General features: G+C 38.5%; 1 protein-coding gene across 4 annotated transcripts in view; it reads left to right on the top strand.

Moving 5' to 3' along the window:
- MME (membrane metalloendopeptidase) overlaps positions 1-21,676 on the top strand; it is a 91,138-nt gene that overhangs the window by 26,348 nt on the left and 43,114 nt on the right. For all 4 annotated transcript variants that reach the window (XM_060297618.2, XM_030844647.3, XM_030844646.3 and 1 more), the window contains 8 exons: positions 5,981-6,142; positions 7,099-7,179; positions 7,266-7,361; positions 7,481-7,599; positions 9,584-9,649; positions 17,580-17,714; positions 19,705-19,806; positions 21,476-21,612. In XM_060297618.2, coding sequence (XP_060153601.1) covers positions 5,981-6,142; positions 7,099-7,179; positions 7,266-7,361; positions 7,481-7,599; positions 9,584-9,649; positions 17,580-17,714; positions 19,705-19,806; positions 21,476-21,612 — 898 coding nt within the window. The remainder of the gene's footprint in view (positions 1-5,980; positions 6,143-7,098; positions 7,180-7,265; positions 7,362-7,480; positions 7,600-9,583; positions 9,650-17,579; positions 17,715-19,704; positions 19,807-21,475; positions 21,613-21,676) is intronic.

The following is a 21,676-nucleotide window of genomic DNA, read 5'->3' as shown; positions in this document are numbered from 1 at the left end:
TCTAATCATGTCTGGCAATGAGTAGAGTGGTTGTGTCTCTGGTCTGTTGCCTGAGAGGGCCAGGAGCCTCCTAAGATAGAGAGAGCTCATCTCAGAGGAATAAAAAGTCAAGCTCAACAAAAATGTCCCTTGAATAAAGCCTTTCCCATCAGAGAAGTGATTCTGAATATAGTTCAGCTTTTGCTGTTGCAGTCTTCCCCCAAACCAGGCCCATTGGTCCTTGTGGTTCTTGGGAGAAGGAGGTATGGAGATAAAATCTAAGAGAGCTCTTCACCTGGAGGCACCATGAACCCTCCTGGGAACTCCTCTAGGACAATGATGATGGAAGAGAGGCATTCTCCCTGTATCACAGGGCTCCAACCCCAGAGGTTATGGATGGGGTCTGGGGCAGGAGGTAGTAGAGGTAAAGCCAGTATAGAGAGTGGAGACCTGAGGAGAGTGGACTTGTACAGGAGACACACGTGTGGCTCCCTGCCATCCTGTGCCAGGGACTCAGAAGGGACAATTGTACTTAGAAATATGGGTTGTCATGACATGGGCCCATTTGTACTTACAGACTGGAAAGGCAAGAAGAAATAGGCCTGATTCATCTAAGTATGGGACCGTCTTTACTTCCTGATATTAGATTCCCCTGTTTTCATTTTCCGTGTTTCTCTATTGTCTAATCTGATAGTTCTCCCCTGGATGGACATTAGAATCACTGAGGAAGCCTTAAAAAATGCCTAGACCACCTCAAAGATTCTGATTTAAGTGATCAGGGATCTATCCTTGGCATCTGTATGTTTAAAGGCTTCTAAGGTGATTCACATGGTTAGCCAGGGTTGAAAAATACTGCTGTACAACATATCACTGAGAATTTTCACCCTCCATCATCCATCCTGTTCTATCCAGAGGAAGGTTAGGCAAGAACCCTGCTACGTGTCCACCTCAAGAAGATGCACTTCGGGGTGTGCCTTTGAGTACGAAACGCCTCCATGCCACTTTCCTGTCTGTTTGCCCCACTGTGAAGAATTCATCTGTTTTTTACCCTTTCTTCCCGGCCACTACAGACTCCAAATTCTGATGCTTTCTTCTTCCGTGGACTCAGCACTAGTTGCTGGTGATAAGGCTGACACTGAGGAGGGAGGGACGCTGTGGCGACAGAAAGGCAGGGAGCAGACAAAGTAAAGAAGGGGGCGTGGCAAGGGGAGAATAAAGGCTAATTGGGAAAGAGTGGAGGAGGAGAAAGCAATGGAGCATGCTCACTGCTTCTCACACACTCCCACCTAATGTAGCCAAAGTGTGGAGGGGAGAGGGTGAGCTTGGAGCCACGCACACCTAAGTGCAAGTCCTGGGTTTCCATCATTTACTAGCTGCTTGATCTTGGGGAAACTACTTATTCTCGTACAACAAAGAAGTGGGAAAGCTCAGGGATTCAAAACAAGTCTGCCTGATTTAAGCACTCCAAACACTTTCTCAGCTTATACAGCATGTCCTAATCCATACCCTCACAATAGACCCTGGTAATGAATACAGTAATTAATAACATCCCAGATGGTAGTTGAGCTTGTTTTTAAATTCCTATGATCAAATAAGTTGGGGAAATGTTACAAGAAGATTAGTTGGGAAAAAAATGATGTGCCACTTATTATCAGCGTAGAACATTCAGAATTGTCATTCATAAGAAGTAAGCTCATTACTAATAGATTACTTTTCTTGTCTTTATGTGACTATTTTCTTGAATTAAAGACAAACTTTTTTCTTACTGCGAAAGCAACACATGTTCACCTAATACAAATTGGAAAATAATGATAAGCAAATAAAACAAAATTAAACACACTCATAATCCCTCCACCCAGATATAACTGCTGTAAAGGCCTTTTAGACTTTCTTTGTCTATACAGATTTTCAAAAATCGTAATATACACTTTCTTTCACTTTATAAACATCTGGTCAACAGCATTCCACGCCAATACATTGGCCTTTACTACATCATTTTTTATGTCTGCTTACTAAGGTGAAATAATTTTATTTGTTTTTAAACCACATTTGTTTACTCAGATGTCAGAAACCCACAGATAAGGAAACATCTGAAGAGCCCAGGTGTGTCTATGTGGAGAGGTTGAGTAATTCAACGTGCAAAATATAAAAACAATTTTAACCAGTTTGACAGTGGTGCGTCTGTTTCCTATGGCCCGTCTACCCATGAGTCTACCGCCAACTTCAAAGAAAAGTCAGCACAGAGGGGGTCCAGAGGATAAGGTGCAAAACGAGAATCAAACCCATGATAAGAGATTAAAGGAAGGTTGATCAAGGCCCCAGCATAAAAGTGCTAGCCCATGACTTGCCTTGGCCCATGGCCCCAAAATATTCATCAGAGCAGAGCTCTCTTTGAAGTGATTGGAAGCGCCTGTGCTCAGATGAGCTCTCTGGTCAAAGTGGCATAGAAGGGGTTGGCAGAGCTGCCTCTCCCTCTCTTGTCTTCACATCCCTCACAAATTGCTTGAATGCTGCTTCTTTGGTTTGTTGTCCAGATGTAAGTAGTGTAACTGGGTATCAAGTGAGCAATTCAACCTAAGAGGGAAAGGATCAACTTTTTCCATTATGGGAGATGTGGGAAGTAGGGCTGCAAGAACGTGGCAGTGGATTTGCGCTCATGAGCGTGGAACTGCAGCCACTGCTCGTCCTTTTCAGGCAAGGCAGGTGGTACTTCCAGAGAGGCAGTGAGACTTGTTCATTCCTCTCCCTGTTCGTTCTACTTGCTCGTTACTTGTTTGCTGCTCTCCCAAATAGGAGTTTTTGGCTCTTTGTGGTGTTAGGACATAAACCATCCATTTCCTCAGAGAAGAGAGGAAAATAGAAGTGCTCCCAAAATGGCAGTTGCCTTTACAACATTCAGCTTACATTTTTAAAAGTATGTTAAAAGACAAGAGTTATATAAAATTGCTAAAAATGTGTGCTTAGAATGTCTTTAGGTAGCAGTTCTTTCAGGCTCCAATTTTCTGGTTTTTCACTCTACACGATAATCTTCTGTTCTTTAGGGTCTTTATTTTTACTTCCCCTGTCATCTAATCTTCATTTCCTTCAAAGTGCAAGGGATTTGCATTTTCTCTCTACCTTTTTAAGGTCAATTTCTTACTCTTTACTTGAGGTTTCAAGTTAGAAATTTTACTGACAAGTCTTTACTGAGCACAACGTTAGGCCCTGAGAGAAAACTGGAAAATGTATCTCCTCCTTTACTGGAACCACAGTCCCGGTGAAGAGACAATGGATTTTCCAACAAAAAAATGAATGTGATGTCAGCCGATATGGGCTTTGTAAGGACGATCCTTCATGAAGAAGGAGAATTTGAACTGGGCCTTGAATATACCTGAATTATGGTCAAAGTTACAGAAGCAGAGAACTGTAAGGTGTTTCATAGCAGAAAATGAATACATTCATTAAATTGGGGGCAGATGGCTCATGTTAGAAAGTAGTGAAAGAAGCTTCACTAGGTATAGTGAAGTAGAATAGTTCAGAACTATAGTTCATAGTTAGAATGTGCTGTGACTCTGGATTTTATTATGAATGCAAGAGGATTATACTGAAAACTTGGAAGTGGAAAATAGCGTACTGAAATGACAGGACAATGTGAATCTGACTGACACACAGGATGAATGGGGTGGGGAGAGACCCGGGGCCATAGTTTGGTTGAAAGGGCATGAATAGAGCCTGAGAGAGGAAGGCCCAAGAAAGAATAGAAACTGGGACCTGGAAGGATGGATGGACTCTGGAGGCTGTGAAATGAGAGCTGGTCTGACCTGCAGGAGCTGGGGAGGGGGGCGTGTAGGAGGAGGGAAGAAGAGGCTCACTGATGATTCAGTAATGTCATCACACATAAACTTAACTGCATGACTTTTACTGAAGTGCTAGGTGATGGGATTACAAAGAGGTTAAGTTCATCAACAGAATGGTTAGGAAGACACCGTAGGTATTCACCTGAGAAATTCAAAGTAGCCTCATCTAAAGCCTCTTTAAGACTGAGTGAGGCAGTGAGCTCTCAGGAGTTCAGAGAAAGAAGTTTTCCCTAAAGTTTGGAGTCATGGGAGCTTCAGGAAGAGATGGGACATAAGATGAACCTTGAATAGTGGGTAGAATTTGGAAAGAATGGGAGGAGGAGTTAAAAGGGTGGGGTGAGGGGGAGAGAAACAAAGGCATGAGGTAGAGAAGCACAGGAGTGTTTGTGGCACGTGGAGTTAGCCCATCTGGCTGGAGCAGAGTTTGTATGAAAACTCAGAGAGGAAAAAAAAAGAGAAGGTAGAGACTTTTGATTAGCCAAGTTAAAGAGTTTGTAATTTAACCTGGGCAACGTCAAGCCACTGACATTTTTGAGCAAGGGAGTGGCCAGAGCAAAAGGGTATTTGGTGAAGTTTAATCTGTGAACGATGCTCGACATATGTATAAAAGTAGGGAGACAATACTAGCAAGAGGAGTAGTTAGATGAGTTCTGGTCAAAAGGGATGAAGATGTAAAACTGATCATCTAAAGAGTATAGAAAAGAGGCAAAAGAGTTACTGATAAGCCCAAGGGAGAGCAAGAAATACAGAATTTTACTCGAGATTTCAAACACCGAAGGCTGTGATAACGATTGTGCTGTAGACCAAAGTATAAACGTCCAGAGAGGACTGGTTTGGAGGCAGCCCAGAGAGTTTAGTCTTAAAGAGATGGAACCTGAGATGACAGCCAGGCAAACGTGTCCAGAAGCGGGGGCTCGAGGCTCAGCTGAAAGACAGATTTACCATTCCAAGTTGGAAAATTCCACAGAGCTCAGCAATTCTTAAAAGTGTTTAATTAACTTATTTATTCAGAAAGTGAAGTATTTTCAGAAGCTCACTTGAGAATTTATACTCTCTTGATGCAGATGAATTCTCAATTGCTCTTTTGTTTTCCTTGCGAAACAGTTCCACTTGTATGAGAAAGAACGAGGGGAGGGCAGTGGAAGGGTTTCCTCACTATTCCAGGTGTAGAAGTTGTGGGCATTGAGCCTCCTGTGCGTAATATTCTTCTGTTCAGTGGTAATACTTTATGAAGATTTTATACATCTTTCTGTCAATTGCCACACCCACCACAGTCAGTGTTTTGCACACTGTAAATACTCAGTGTTGGTTGATTTGCACTTTCGTCATAAATCTCAAAGGTAAAATAGTGGACATAAGAAAAACTAACAAGCTTACAGCTAATCTTATAATGACAGACTCTACATAGACAAATGCAGAGCGGATATCAAATTTGAATTGCAAAAATTTTGTAAGCGAAGTACAAGAAGCAATCACTGTAGCTTCAGATCTTTACTAAAACGATAAAATCCATTAACAATCCCACATGCCTTGGAGCCAGCCTCCTAGACATTCAAAGGTCACAGCACCTTGAAGAGCGGAGTCAGCAGCCCAAGTTATCAGAGTGAAGAGTGACTCCAGGCCCAGGACGGCTAAGGCAGACCTTTATTCATTTTTTTTTTTTTTTTTTGCGGTACGCGGGCCTCTCTCTGTTGTGGTCTCTCCCGTTGCGGAGCACAGGCTCTGGACGCGCAGGCTCAGCGGCCATGGCTCACGGGCCCAGCCGCTCCGCGGCATGTGGGATCTTCCCGGACCGGGGCACGAACCCGTGTCCCCTGCATCGGCAGGCGGACTCTCAACCACTGCGCCACCAGGGAAGCCCTGCATTCATTTTTTCATCTGACATAGGAACTAGCAAGAAGCTCAGTTATTTAAAGGAGGGGGTGAGATATAGGATAGGAGGACCCAGACCTCTCAAGAATAAAACCAACCAACTACAGTAAAGGAAGGAGGACTATACACAGATAATATTCGTCATTCTACCTGAATCCACGGTTACACAAGTAAAAAGAGGAGCATCAGTCTGGTTGACTAGATCATACAGAAGCAATGTGTCTCTTTTTTCCCCTTCCAAACTTACAAAAATACACCCTTCATTTTATCTTATACTTTCTCTGGTCTTTCAGCCGCTCGACTGATCCAGAACATGGATGCCACTGCTGAGCCTTGTACAGACTTTTTCAAATACGCCTGCGGAGGCTGGTTGAAACGCAACGTCATTCCCGAGACCAGCTCCCGTTACAGTAACTTTGACATTCTAAGGGATGAATTAGAAGTCATTTTGAAAGGTTAGTGGAGTTTGTGTCTATGCATCAAAGATTTCTCTCTTAATATATCCATTTCTTAAGATACAGCTCTTAGCGATTACAGGGAGTATCGCAAAAGACTAAAGTCGATAATCCCTCCAAGGTTTGTGGACCACCGCTGAGTCACTCTGAGGGTGGTAGACGCTGAAATGGGTATGTTGGTATCTCTTAGCATTCCTGCTTTCATTTGTAGGTACACACGATAAAGCTCTATTATCCCTGGAGATGGGACCTTTATGCCATTTTACAGAAGAAATTAAATTATTGCCAGTAAACACCACCTGCATGTTCTTTCTACCCTGGCCCTGTGTTGAGGTCACTGTGAGATGTTACTGAGATTTGCCTTCCCAGAGTAGGTATATCTGTTCTAACCCAGTTAAGACACTCTCCCTGGGAAGTTGAGAAAGCAGTGTCTAGTCCTTTGCTATACTCCATTCTCTGTTCTCCTCTTTTAGAAGTTACTTTGTAAAAAAAAAAAAAAAAAAATTCGCTATTTTCTAATATCCAAACAAGAAGAACAGTACATTCATTTCATCTGGAGCATGGACAGTACTATCACACAAAGATAGTTATTTTCAAACCATCAAGAAGACTATCACATTAAATTCCAAATTCCTCTGTAGTATTTGTTTTCTTTTTAATGTCCATTTCAAAAAAGTAACTTCTCTATGGAACATCACTGTTCACACACACACACACACACACACACACACACACACACACACAAAGCTAAGCTGGGTGATGAAACTAACTCTCAGTTCTGCACCAGGAATAATGATCTGGTGTAAGGGGTTTGGTTTTTCCTATAGGGTTTTGGAATGGGAGATGTGTCAACATATGTACAAAAGTTTTTTTTTTACCAAACCTGCATTGAAAATGTTAATTGCAGCTGCAAATAAGCAATTATACTGATGTGTTTTATCAATACCCTATTTCAGATGTCCTTCAGGAACCCAAAACTGAAGACATAGTAGCAGTGCAGAAAGCAAAAACATTGTATAGATCTTGTATAAATGAATGTAAGTGCTCTGTATTTTATTTTATTAGGAGTGTGCCAAAATATGCATAGTCTTCATAATATATTTATATTCATTATTTTCAAAAGCTGCTATTGATAGCAGAGGCGGAGTTCCTCTACTCAGACTGTTACCAGATATATATGATTGGCCAGTAGTGACAGAAAACTGGAACCAAACATATGGTAAGGCAATTTTCCTTCTTTTAAAAAAAAATTATTTCCATATAAAATCTGTTATTATTACAGTATCATATTAATGCACTAAAGCATCTAATGATATACTTCACCTTTCATTGCTTTAGGTTCTTCTTGGACAGCTGAGAAATCTATTGCACAGCTGAATTCTAAATATGGGAAAAAAGTCATTATTAATTTCTTTGTTGGCACTGATGATAAAAACTCTATGAACCATGTAATTCATGTAAGTTTGTGTGGCCAACAGCCAAAGTTACTTTAAATTGCAGTAAAACTTCCACACACATTGTTGTTATTGATATTTAGAAATAATGCATATTCTCATTTGAATTGCATGAGCAAGGTGGTAATAAGTTCAAGGACAGATGCCTGGATTCCCAATTTTGAAAGTGTTTTCTTGATGCTGTGGTTTAGACATTCAACTCTCCTTCCTGCTACCTTTGTTTTAGATACCTCTCCCTTTATAAAAACAAATGATAAGAAAGGAAAGACTCCAGGTCTCTCCTGTTTAGAAAAAGCACCTTATTTCTCTGTATGTTCATGAAAGGAGCATGGTCTGGTTTACATAAGTAATACAGGTCAGAAATTAGAAATTCCTAATTGATTCCAAAAAGATCATAGAAATGGGATTTTTAACACAATTTTGGTTCTTGCTAAAGAATGTCTGTACTTTTTTCTCAATTAAGGTAAACAGAATCCCATTCTTTTTAAGTGGCTTTATTTGATTTTTTTAAAGTGTAAGCCACTCATTTAGGTTTACCTAGGGCAAGATTTACTTAACTGAGTATGTTCGGAATAGAGTGAAACATCTAGGGACTTTTGTTTAGTCTCCTGTAAAAGAAACTAACCAAAAGTTGCAGGTCACAGAAGCATAATTATGTCACTGTTGCATAAATCTTTATAGTCATTTTTATTAAAATCATGAAAGAGACTGAACCCAACTCTTGCCTACAGTGGACCCCTTTCTCTCTTCCTACGTTCTCTCCTTTGGCTCTCAAGTGCCAGTATCCTGCATGATCGCCATGAGGGGGTTTCCTAAGGAGGGTCAGGAGGTTGAAGAAGGGGCAGGGCTCTTCCCGTGGGGATGCCTTTTGGCTCTTTCCTTACTAGTCCTCTGGGTTCTGTTTCTTTTGTATTGGCCTGGCCCTTTACAGCTGCTAGGATTCTCACTCTCACCCATAAATGCTCTAGTTTACCTCATCCATCTTACCGTGCGGCGCGTAAGAGGGACTCTGACAAAGCCGCGAGTATGTCCACAAGTTTTTGCTAGGTATCCAAGGTGTCCAGAAGTTTCTGCTAGGTATCCAAGGTGGACTGGACACACTAGAACCGAGATGAGTTACCTCTTTCACACACTCAGCTGGCAGCTGGGTCTGCTGGCGTCCTGAGCAGGACAGCTTTGGAGAGAACTGAGGAGGAATCTCCTCTATCCCCTTAGGGTAGAGGATCTCAAAATAATCAAGATTTCTGCTAGCTTAGAATTTCTTGACTTACCATAGAGGTTTTCCACCTTTTTTTTTTTTTTTTTTCTGTCCCAATTAAGGGTGGGGGTAGAAGAGAATGTCCCTCAGGGAGCATATTAGAATCTCAGGAAGCCAAAATGTCCTGTAAAAGTGTAATGCTCCCTAGTCCTAGATTCTAACATGTATTTGTTCACCTCCCCCTTTGTTATGCATTAAAAATCCTTCCCCGTGTGTGTTTTTTTTTGTTCAAGATTTCTTTGGTTTTTCTCAAATATCTGCAGCACAGACTTCCAGATTATCTAGCTACCCATCAGTTTAACACTTGGAAGCAGTAGCGTGGAAACCATTTCCTATGTATTCACTCAGTGTCTGCTTGTTACCCTTATAAAGAACAAGAATGCTAGGATCTTTTTTGTTTTTTTAACATCTTTATTGGAGTATAATTGCTTTACAGTGGTGTGTTAGTTTCTGCTTTATAACAAAGTGAATCAGCTATACATATACAAATATCCCCATATCCCCTCCCTCTTGCGGCTCCCTCCCTCCTACCCTCCCAATCCCACCCCTCCAGGCGGTCACAAAGCACCGAGCTGATCTCCCTGTGTTATGCGGCTGCTTCCCACTAGCTATCTATTCTACATTTGCTAGAACACTAGGATCTTGCTCATACATAGATAGGCGTGCTTGTAATTTGTCCAACTGTTCTATATCAACTGAATATTTTCTTCTTCGCATATTTTTGTATAGATTGACCAGCCTCGACTTGGCCTGCCTTCCAGAGACTACTATGAATGCACTGGAATATATAAAGAGGTAAAAACAAAAACAGAAATCCAACAAAATAAAATGAAACTACAGAATTTAAACTTAACGCTCTATGTCCTTCACTCAGGCAGATACTGAAAATCACACATAATAGTGAGCTTCCTTTGACTGAATGAATATTCTAAACTAAGAAACAAAGAAACTTGAAATTCCTTGTTCATGTCTTGACCTTAGTACTTAAGTCACGTGACCCATTTTGAAAAGTCAATTTTAAATGTTTTATTTTCTCTATAAATTTGATCATTTAAAAAATGAACAGGTTAATCATGGTCTAGGTCAGTGCCAGTGAGGACCAGGGAATGGTCCAGTATCAGACACATCATACTCTGCAGCACTTTTCTAGAACCTTCTGATTTGACTTTCAGAGGACTACCCAGATAGGGGCACTGGGTTCAGACAAACCTTTGCAGTCACCTTCTGATTCTAACATTCATCATACCGCACAGAACTGCTTCGCTTTGCCTCACAGCCTTGCCTCCCTCAAGCTGGTGTTGATGTGCTTTTGCTTCTTGATATAAAGGAACCATAGATGATAAACTTAGCAGTGTAATATATTATTAGGTATTTGGGGAAGGTGTTGGTTCCATAAATGTTTTCCTCATTATTTTGTAGCTCAGAAGTAAGTTAAGTTTACCTTTGATTATTCTGATGGGTCACGATGGTGGTGTGGCTGAAATTACTTCTTAATTAAAATTATTAGCTTTATATGTTTATACTGAGTGTGCATTTTGCCTCATTATTAAATTCAAAATAGCATGGAATAAATTCATTGTAAAGTATCTTTTTGAGTAGCTACACAGCATTGAAATGAAGAAAAAGATGTATTGTAAAAGTCCACAGTTAATAACACAGACAGTCAAATGGGTATGGGACATTTGAGTTCATTACAGGTATTGTGTGGCTTGCAGCTATTGGCTTTATGAGCTGTCTAACTGCTTCCTATTGCAGAGTTGAGGGTGAGTGAAGAATTTTGGCTCATTATACTACATTTTCATTGTCATCAACTAGGATGCTTTTCAAATTTAGGATTTTGTCCTAAAAACATAGCAAATTTGTCCAATCCTAAAAAGATGTATTTTTTTTTTGTATTTTAACATTCCTGATATCAAAGTATACCCACCAGTTAGTGTATATATTTAATGTGGTAAAGTTTCTTTTTTGTTTTTTTTCTTTTGGAAAGGATCCTGTTGTTAAGATGATGGTGTATTTGTGCATTTTATGTTCAACGCTATCTCATAATCGAGAAAAGGTCATAATCTAGAGCTGTCTTTCATAGGCTTGGGTCATATGGAAGCATTTTGTTTAACCTGTGGCTGTTTTTTTTTTTTAATTTTAGATTAGCTTATATTTTGAGAAATGCATATTGTATTCCTCTGATTATTTTAAACTTAAATACCTCAGTTCCTTTTTGTTTTCTGTACTTTCCTTCCTAAAGAGAGAACAGGCCTTAAGGCAATAGAAACTCAAAGGTATTTATTCTTGTAGTTTTTACATGGCAGAATGGTATGTTTTCTTACTAATTAAGGTTACTCATGCACAGACTTTAAGAGCTAAGTGGGACATTAGAGAATTTAGTTCAACCCCTCATTTTACAAATGAGAAAACAGAGACCCAAATAAGTAAAATGATTTGCTTAAGTCATGGATTAGAAGATCTATGTGTCAGGAACATTCATTGTAAGCAATGGAAACCTACTCTAACTTAAATTCTGTAAAAAAAAAAAAATGCTTTCTGTTTGTCACACCTAAATGTAAAGTTCTAGGGATGAATCAGGCATGGTTGGTTCCAGGGGTTCAACTGAACCATCTTATCTCTTTTCCTGTTCTCAAGGTGCTACTTTCTTCTGTGTTGGAGTCCTTCTCTAGCAGGCTTTCTCCATTGTAGCATCAGAGATGATCCCTGGCAGCCTTACAATCCAGAAAAAAGAAATTCTATCTCTCTTATTCCTATCAGTTTCTGAGGAAAGGGCTCTGATTGTTCCTGCTTGAGCTACCTGCCCTTCTCTTGACCAATCACTGTGTCCAGGGAACTGGGCTCTCTGATTGGGTAGTTGGTACTGCCAACCCATCTCTACAGCTCAGGAAGGGAGACCCCTTGATCAATAGTTCCACCAAGAGGAAAGAGAATAGAGGGTTCTGTTATGAGCAGATGAGGAGAAATATCTACTATAGCCCTCCTCATCATGATCCTGTCTCCTGGTTCCCAATCTATTTTTCCTTCTAGATGGTGCTATTTCTATAGAAAAACCTGGAGAGCAAATCTCATTTAAAATTATGAATTAAGCCGGCTCATGTGGATGACACAAGGTGCCAAACAAGACTACATAAACACTCTTTTTCCAGGAGTTTATAATGTAAATTTAATAACACAGTGTTCCTACCAAATGTAAAATAGATAGCTAGTGGGAAGCAGCTGCATAGCACAGGGAGATCAGCTCGGTGCTGTGTGACCGCCTAGGGGGGTGGAATAGGGAGGGTGGGAGGGAGACGCAAGAGGGAGGAGATACGGGGATATATGTATATGCATAGCTGATTCACTTTGTTATATAGCAGAAACTAACACACCATTGTAAAGCAACTATACTCCAATAAAGACGTTACAAAAAAAAAATAACACAGTGTTCTATAGGCCAAATATTAGGCAGAAGGCCACATAGCCATCTATATAAATACTGAACAAATCCATACATTTATTTTAAAAATTGGGATTTATCTGTGTGGCACCTTGTTGTATAAAGTGTCCTTTCCCAGGAAATAAATAGAACTTCCTAAATGTCGTGGCAGACGAAACTGTTCTCAAAATGGGTTCATCAAGGAGCCACTCATGCTGGATGTCTCTTGTTAAAGAGATAGAACCTTATTTCTGAGGTATTCTGATTATCTGAAGAGATCACTTAATGACACATTGCTACCTCAAAGGACAGAAGTAGTGAGATTTGAAACAATCCTATCCCATACAAGAGTATGCATTTCCATGCTAGGAAAACAATATGAAAGATACATATTGCCCATAAAAAATAATCATCCCATTCATGGAATTTTAAAATGGAACCAACCAATTACTTCATGTGAGAAAGCTCTCGCTTATTGATTCACTGAAAGGAATGACAACCTTAATTTTCTTGAAAAATCACCACCTCCAGAAGAGTCTCTGAACTCTATGGGGATGAATTGGAATTGGTCTTAAAGTTTCCCTTTCTCTGCCTCTTTAGCTTTTCAAGGCTGATTGCTGCCTTGTCCTTCTTCATAAGGAATCTGCAGGTTAGGTACCCAAAATATTTGAGCATAATTGGATCACAGATATGTTTATGTTCTGTGTCTGTCTGAAAAGGTAAAATTAGCCAGGGTAGTGGTTTCTGAACCTAAGGACCACTTTGTGTGTGCCAATGACAGTGCTCTGTGTAGCCACACCTTCATGTTTACGTTCTTCAAGATTCATTTTACTTATTTATACATTAACAAAACATTATTTGAACAGAGCATCTCAGGGCTAAAAGAAAAGTGAGAAAACCACTGATCTAGCAAGTGAGAGCCCTAGGAGGTAACAAAGGAGTTGGAGATTAGAAGCTATATAGTATAATGCTATGGGGCCTGGCAGGGGTGGAGGAGGCCAGAGTCATGAAGAAATTTACAGTGCTTAGAAAAATTTGATGTTCATTAAAAAAAAAGGGAAACATTTCAGGGATGAAGATAGAGGACTTGGAATATGACCAGAATGGTTAGAAGCCAAAAAAGAGGTGATCCGGGGCCTCTTTCAAACACAGTCCAGGGAAATTCTCTAAGCTGTACCTGCTCTGGAAAGAGCACAAGCTGAGTTTTGCAGTCCTTTAGATGAGCAGGTATTGGAACTGAGGGTAAACCTAGAGAGGATTTTGTTTGCCCACTTACCCAAAATACAAGCTCAGAGAAACTGCTCCGGACTTGGATTGCGATTAGAAATCTGATGACATAGGAGGTGAGGGAAACTTACTCAATATACTTACAATTTAACTTTATTTTTATTGAGCCTCTACTATGTGACAGATGCTTTTCTAGGCAGTAAGGATACCAAGGAAACAAGGCAGAAATGGTCCTTATTCACATGGAACTCATGTTCTAATCGGAGGAGATAGATGATAAAGAAACAAGTAAATAAATTAAAGAAACAAGATAAATGGAGATAGTGTTATAAAAGAAATAAAACTGGATGATATGATACAAGATGAATGACTGGGGGTAGGGGTCGGTGGATAATTTAGATGTGATTTGATTTGGTTTTTAAAAAGATTGCTGTGACTGCTGCTTGGTTGACTTGGTAAAACGGATCCTGCAAAGGAAGCGGCTGACCTCATTTTGTACTTTCTGGGCACCAGGTGACTAATAGTCAGGAGGTTTCACCCAGTCCACAAAACCTAAAGGAGCTTTTGAACTTGAGACTTCCTGGATACGACAAAACAAATTTTTTAGATCAACTGAACTCAGTTTGTACAAAGAACTACATGCACCTTCCCAAACATATGCAACAAACCTTAGAAGTTACACAATAAGTTCTCTCATATGAATCTGCAGGCTCTCTCATTAATAACTTGATGAAAGCCCCCACCAGTCCCCATGCTGGTCCGTAGTGGATCCTCTTGTAACCTGTGTTTCTCCTACTCCAGAGCCCTGCTAGGATTGGGGGCTGTTTCTCACTTCCTGTCCCCAGGAATGGCTGCGGGATTCTCTGTGTCTGTGCCCTTCTTTGGGGAGTAAGCCTCTGTGTTCTGACAGCTGCATGATCCCTGACATGCTGCTTCAAGTGGGAAAAAATCCCAAGCCTTCTGAGAGGAAATATCTCTCTCCTGCTGGGGGCCCCTGTGTGTTCCCTCAGGAAACTTTTCTGTGTAACACTATTAAATAACACCACCGGCATCAGTGGCTAGGAATAAGACAGTTCTGTGACTTTTCGGTCACTGCATGCTCCACATTATGTCTTGGAAAGGGAAGGGCAGAAAATTGGTAAGAGCTAGGTGTCCCGGAACAGAAACTTTCAAAGTGAAACCCCTGGTCCATAGCTGTTGGCACACCAAGGTACAGAAATATTGGCCAACCTGTCCAGAGAGCTCTCTGTTCCTCCCTGGCACTTGCTGTTACTTATTAACAAAGATACCAAGTATGAAGGACAATAGTGGAATGGCATCACTCTCTTGCTCTTTGGCAACTCTAACAAATATCAGCTTTCTTCTAAGCAGGAGAAGTCCAACTTCTGAACAGAGCCAATATATAAATATTATTGCCTGGTCCTGCAATATGAAGATAGTCCTAATTAGAGTAACAGTTCATGGTGTTGGGTACCGGTAAATATCATCTCACCAAAAGTGTGTAATTTAAAAGTTCACAAAACTGCAATTAGGGATTTTACCCAACCATTTAAAACCAATTAGCGTCTTTGAACCTGCTATTATAAGCATTAGAATTTGCAGTGTTTTATTTTTAAAGGAAGGACTACATAGACATTTAGGTTTTGGGGGTTTTTTCATTTGTTTTTGTTTTTGTTTTGTCACATAAAGGATTCACTGTATCAAAGCTTCAACTAGGCTACCTTACGACTGTCGAAAAAGGTAGCTGCCTCTGACCCTTATCGTAATAACTAGTTGCTCTCTTAGTGACAGAAAAGAAAAATTGACATCTGATTTAAAAAATATCCTGGCCAATGTACTTTTTAAATGTTAAAATATGTGTTGATTACTTTTTTGCCAAATTATGACAATTGCTATTATTTGGCATTTTAAAAATCTAGAAGTATCTCAAGGAAGAAAATCAATACCTTAAGGTAGAATCATATCTTGTAGAAAGGGTTTAACAGCAGCAGTAAGCCTGGGCTCTGACAGCTACTAGATAAATTTGGAAGCCAGGAAAGATAATCAAGATACTAAGACATGTTTTAATCAGTCACATTGTAATAGGTTGCCAGGTAGTGGAGCTCATTAAAGGAAGTAGTGTATTCCATGTAAGTGTATTAAATATTCAAGCATCTCAGAAGTTCATGGTATAATATGCTTCCAGTTTTCTGGGAAACTTTACCAGCTCAGAAGACTAGAAGCATTTTCCAAAGTTCTTCCGCTTGCCAAATTCTATGGTCTTTAAATAGATCTGTAAGGATAAAGATACTGGAGTTAAAACCAGTTTGCAGAGTCAACGAAATGGAGGAGAACACTCTTATTATTGTTTTCTCACCTCATTAATGAAAAAGCATCCCATAGAGTAAAAAAAAAAACTCAGTAGATTGATACTGGAAAATTTTAATTACCATTTCCTTCATAGTCAGTAGTAATTCCCTGCTGAATGCAGATGAATTTATATGATTTGAAATGCAGTTAATTCAAAGCACTGCATGCTTGTACTTTGGAATAGTTGGTCCCATGAGGTATGAACTCAGACATATTTGTTTTCTTCAAAGTGAAACAAGAATTCTGATTACTTTTTAATAGGAAAAGAATGGAGTTGGCAAGAATATACATAAAAACATCCTTTTATCCCTGTTACCTTAGTGATTTGGTTTTTAATACAGACACATGGCTGAAAAATAGTTTGTTCTATTGAGTAGCAGATCCATGGATAGAGATGCCAGCGAGACAGGCTCACAATCGCTGGGTATCCTTGAAAGAGAGAGCCCTCTCCCTGGGAAATTGTTTACTTAGCATTTAGTAAAGGTCATGGGATGCCAGTATCTAAAGGTGTCTTCTTGAATTTCAAATTAATAATGACTTTGTACATTTTACTTAGGTTCTTGCTTGATAAAATATTTTCATTTTCCCTATAAGTTTTATGTTTGATTCTCTTAATGAGTCACTGTGAATTTAGATGTGCCTTTGCACTCACAGTGACTAGAAGGGTGCCCCTTTCACTGATAATCAACTAGTAGGGTTGTAAAAGCCCCTTGAAAGTGTGGAATTGTTAAGCACTCTACAGCTTTCCTTCATATTTACCCTGTGTGGACAAGTCTTTGAAGCATAGGACTACCCATCGATCCCAAACTTGTGTGGTATGGCTTTCCTAATTCGGTCATCTGCGTGTCACCAAACTGGTGCTGGGACTTGAATGTGGTGGGATCATAATTTATTTTAACTGCTCATAGAAAATAATAGCTAAATAGCAATGTTATGAAAGTGGTATTAAATTTCCTGGGTTCAGTGCCACTCTGAACTTGAATAAGGTATTTATATATTCTATAAAAGGTCAATAATAAAACTAGTTTATAGCTTATCTTCATAAAGTTAAAATGTGTGTGAAGATAAAATGGAAAGAATTTGAGTTCTCAGAAGAAAGCTGATATTCAAATCTATGGTATCTTAGAAATTTCACAGTAATGACAGCCAGCTTTGGAATTAACTAAAACCCACAGATTTGTGTTGGAGGAGCTCATGAGAATGCATTCTCATTTAAAAAAAAAAAAAATACTGCTTGGCCAGAGAAGACAAATAAAAGATGTCCTGATAATGTAATATGTTTGTGGCCATCTCTTCATGGATAGTTGAAAAATATATATATATGTGTGTGTGCAGAGAAAACCTGTTAAAGGGAAATATGGCAAAGGAATTTATTATTTAAGAAAAAAATACTAGGTTATTGCTTACCAAATGTTTTACATCTGCATTCTTATTAAAGCAATTTGTTTGATTAAAAGTTGAAAGTTATAAAATCTCCGTAACCAAATGGTTATAAGTTACTTAATACTTTCAGAGTGATCCTTTATTGTTCTGCTATACTTCAAAGACACATTGACTTTCTGAGAATCTGTACAGGTCATTTCTTTTAGGATTCAGGAATGGATTTCTATTTTGTTGTGCTTTATCTGTCACCAAAAATTAATACTGAATGGAAAATAAGTTTTAAGTTAAAGCACCATGATGAATATTTAGAAGATTCTTCAGCAATGTACTGTCATTTATTTCTTGCAGGCTTGTACAGCATATGTGGATTTTATGATTTCTGTGGCCAAATTGATTCGTCAGGAAAGGGGACTGCCTGTCGATGAAAAAGAGATTTCTTTGGAAATGAATAAAGTTATGGAATTGGAAAAAGAAATTGCCAATGTAAAACACATTTTCTCTGATACACTGAACAATGTCAACCACTTTTTATTTCTTTCTCTTCTCTATCGTATTTTAAGGGTAAAATGTACATCTCCTTAACCAAGTGATAAAAATGCATAGCTCGGGAATGGATCATTGACTTCAAGAGGACCTTTAAAACTGGAATTTTACAGTAAACCAGGTTCCAGACATCCAGGAGACATACTTAATTTGACAAATATTAAACTAGATCTACTTAATGACCTATTATAAGTGGATTACATCAATATCCTAACCATTTACAGTCAAACTGTTGTTGAGATGCCCTTGAGATTCAGGACACACTTGATTGCTAGCTATTCAGCAAAGCTGTTTTAGTTTTGATATGTACAGTTTTACTTTATTTTATTTTAAAGTTTAAGGTGACCACAGAAATTGTCTCTATCCCTTTGCTAAGAAGTATTTAGCCTCTGAACGTGGCCACACTACAGTACGATATCACTGAGTTCAAACTGTCAGGCTGCTTATTAGCTCAGGGGAGATCCAAGAGGAGGAGTTTATCAGCAAAGCCCAAGGGGTGTGTTCCTGAGTTTCCTCTAGTTCCAGGTCAATCCTTAGAGTCTGAGTTGGCACATTCTTGTCTGAAGTTCCTCTGACGGGGTCTGCAGTCTCAAGCGAGTGAGCTCTGTAAACAGCATCCGGGTTATTGATTGAACTCACGGTCAGTTTCAGTCTAGGATCCACAGAGCTCTCTGACATTGCAAACAGCAACCTGCACTCCTAAATCCCCGTCTGCTTGTCACTTTATCATCAGAACCTTGAAGACTGAAGATCTTTCAGGGAAATTTTGGCTTTCCTGGGGCTACATGAAACCAAAAGTGTAGAATCAGAACCAGACTTTGCTTGGAGCTGCAGCTGGATGAATGGCAGTTTGATGGGTTGCATGTGGTTCTGTGTTGGAAACAGAATTTTTAGAGGAGAACAGTTTATTACCCTGGGTTTTTACCTCTGGCACCTTCCAAGACCGTGTTCTCCTTTGATCAGCCTCAGCTTCTGTAGTAGTTGTATCTTACCTCAGAATTCTTTGTGTCTACATTTTCTCTCCCCTCTGACACTCTGAGATTGTAGTGGGGTCTCAGTCCTCCCTGAATCACCTATGTGTCTCTAACAGTGTCCAGCACGTTATTGCGTGCAGATGTTACAAACATAATTTTTAAATGAATAAATAAGTGACCTAAAGGGGAAATTGGAGCCGTTGTCACTTGAGAAATAATTCCCATTTTTACATTTTGTTTCTTTTCGCTTAAAATTGCTTTTACTCCTTTCAACCACTAGTTGGGCAGTTGTTATTGAAATTTTCTTTTTTGATTCAATGAAAAAAATAATACTGGATGCTGTTGATAACACTGAACTCGTTAGGCCAGATGAGCGGACAGTCACAAAAGTAGATGCTAGAACTCTCCAGATAATTTGCCACCTACCTGTGTTATGTACTAGGAATTTTCTCAGTCTTACTTGCTTTAAATTCTTGTAGAAATCATTGTGCTTTTTTCTACTCTTTTTCCCGTCTGAATTTTAACTGGGACACTGAATGGTGGTAGGTGAGAGAAAGAGTATTTGAGAGAGAAACTGGAAATGACTATATTCAAGAAAGTCATTATCATATGAAATAGCCACAGACACAGCTGAGCTGCCCATTTGGCCATAGAAGGAAAGAGGCCTGTAAATATTGCTGATGTGGTTTGGCAGTTATGAAAATACAAAAAGATTTTTGAAAAATTTTATACTTGACACTGCAGCCAAATCTTGATAATTGTTACTGAATATACTTAAAATCTCTTATATTTCTCTCTTCTTCTTGATAAGACAAAATAAATTATAACACAAATACAGAATAGAACTTAAATATAATTATGTTGTACCTATGCCATATTTCTTTTTCCCTTGTATATAGTTATATTTTTCTAAAGAGTTCTTGACCTAAAATAATGATAAGAAATTAAATCCATAGGCTACAACTAAATCTGAAGATCGAAATGATCCAATGCTTCTTTATAACAAAATGACATTAGCCCAGATCCAAAATAACTTTTCACTAGAGATCAGTGGGAAGGTAAGTAGCAGTTTTATGTACTCTCTTATTGTGCCATTTTCTAAAATTATAATATTAAAATGCAGTTTGTTAAAATTTAATGATTTTTTAATTTATTGAAATAAATTGAACATCAAAATGAATTTAGACGACATCAGCCATTTGACTCATGAAAAGACTTGAAAAAAAACTATTTGACATAATTATATTTAATTAGTGTGAATTTCAAAGGTAAAAGTCCTTTCAAGGCAGCTATGTAATAATATTAGAAATTATCATAGAAAAGGGTTTGGAAACATTAAAAGCAAAAATCCTTCTGAAGGACCATTATATAGCCATTGGACTTGGACAGTCAAATAATATAAGTACCAGATTTCTTTTTAACTCTGAAAAGGGATAATTTATTCATAGAACTTGCCATGTTCTCATCAAGGCCATCTGTGGAGGTGTTCAGAGCAATAATGGAGAAATAGAACATAAGAAACAGAAAAATCTATAGGTTCCATTTATAAACACCAATTGACATCTTTTTGCTTAGTTGTAATTCCTTAGCTAGTATTTAATAATCTCTTTTAAGGCTATGAATATATTCTATGTATTACTTGATGCACACAATCAGGTAATGAAGCAACATTCATGGAAAAATCTACAAACCACCACATTCAGTGATGGAATTCTCTTTGTCACTAATTGCTGAAAACAAGGACTTTTTAAAGGCATAACCTACTGAGTTAGGAATTTCTTACATAGAGCTTTTTAATATAATAAGTATTTAATGAATATGTTTTGAAATAATGGGCCAAACTGCCAAAGGAAATCAAGAAAAGTACATAGCATCTCACACTTAGTAAGTGATCAGTGTATTTATATACTTCTAGGCATATATATATAAAATTACAGAGCATAAGATATTGGTAATCTTAAACATTCTCAAACATTGAAATGTGGCATTTCAGCAAGATCTGCATAATCTCCACTTCTGCTGTTTTTTCTTATATCCATTGGTGGTTGAATAACCACAATTCCCATTTAAAGAATAATAGATAAGACTCCATCTTCTGGCAACTCCAAATCCAGCTTCTGACGTGTGAGAACTGCATGGCTGTAGACCTGATATTGATGGCTTAAAGTACATTTTGTTCATCTTCATCGGACCATCTGTGTTGTATCTATACATTTACTATACCTCTGCTAGGACAACAGTGTGCTTTCATTTACAACACCAGCTCCACTGAGATGTATTACTGTGTTTAAATTGATTGTTTATTAATATCCACCTTTAAGAGATAAACATTTTATACCCATTTAAATTTTTGCATAAACCTAGGAAACTTTATGTTTACAGCTAAATTTCTTTTTCTTTTTCTTTCATATTGGTTAGACCAAGAATTTGACACTGAGCCTAATTTCTAGCATATGTTCACTATACTTAGAAGCTTTGCTTTTGCTCTTAAATGGTTGGTTTAATTCTTTTATTTAAATAATTATGCTACAGAACTAATTTTTATTCAAAAATTGATTGAAGCAATTAGAGAAAAATCCCAAACAGATATCAAACTGACTATTGCGATAATTATATAGTGATGCAACTGACACTGTAACCATGTCTGACCCTGTAACCATAACTGAGTCTTGGACCCAAGAAGAGAAATCCATAATTACTCAATGTCTTGTGCCTGCTTTTTTCCAGCCATTCAGCTGGTCAAATTTCACAAATGAAATCATGTCAACTGTGAATATTAATATTCCAAATGAGGAAGATGTGGTTGTTTATGCTCCAGAATATTTAACCAAACTTAAGCTCATTCTTACCAAATATTCTGCCAGGTAGGTATGTCAGAGTGCCCATGTTCCCAAAGTTTACATTTAATATCACGCTTTAGAAGCTTTG

The sequence above is a fragment of the Globicephala melas genome, chromosome 4 (genome assembly GCF_963455315.2).
Source record: "Globicephala melas chromosome 4, mGloMel1.2, whole genome shotgun sequence".
NCBI lineage: Eukaryota > Metazoa > Chordata > Mammalia > Artiodactyla > Delphinidae > Globicephala > Globicephala melas.
This window is presented reverse-complemented; position numbering and strand designations above follow the sequence as displayed.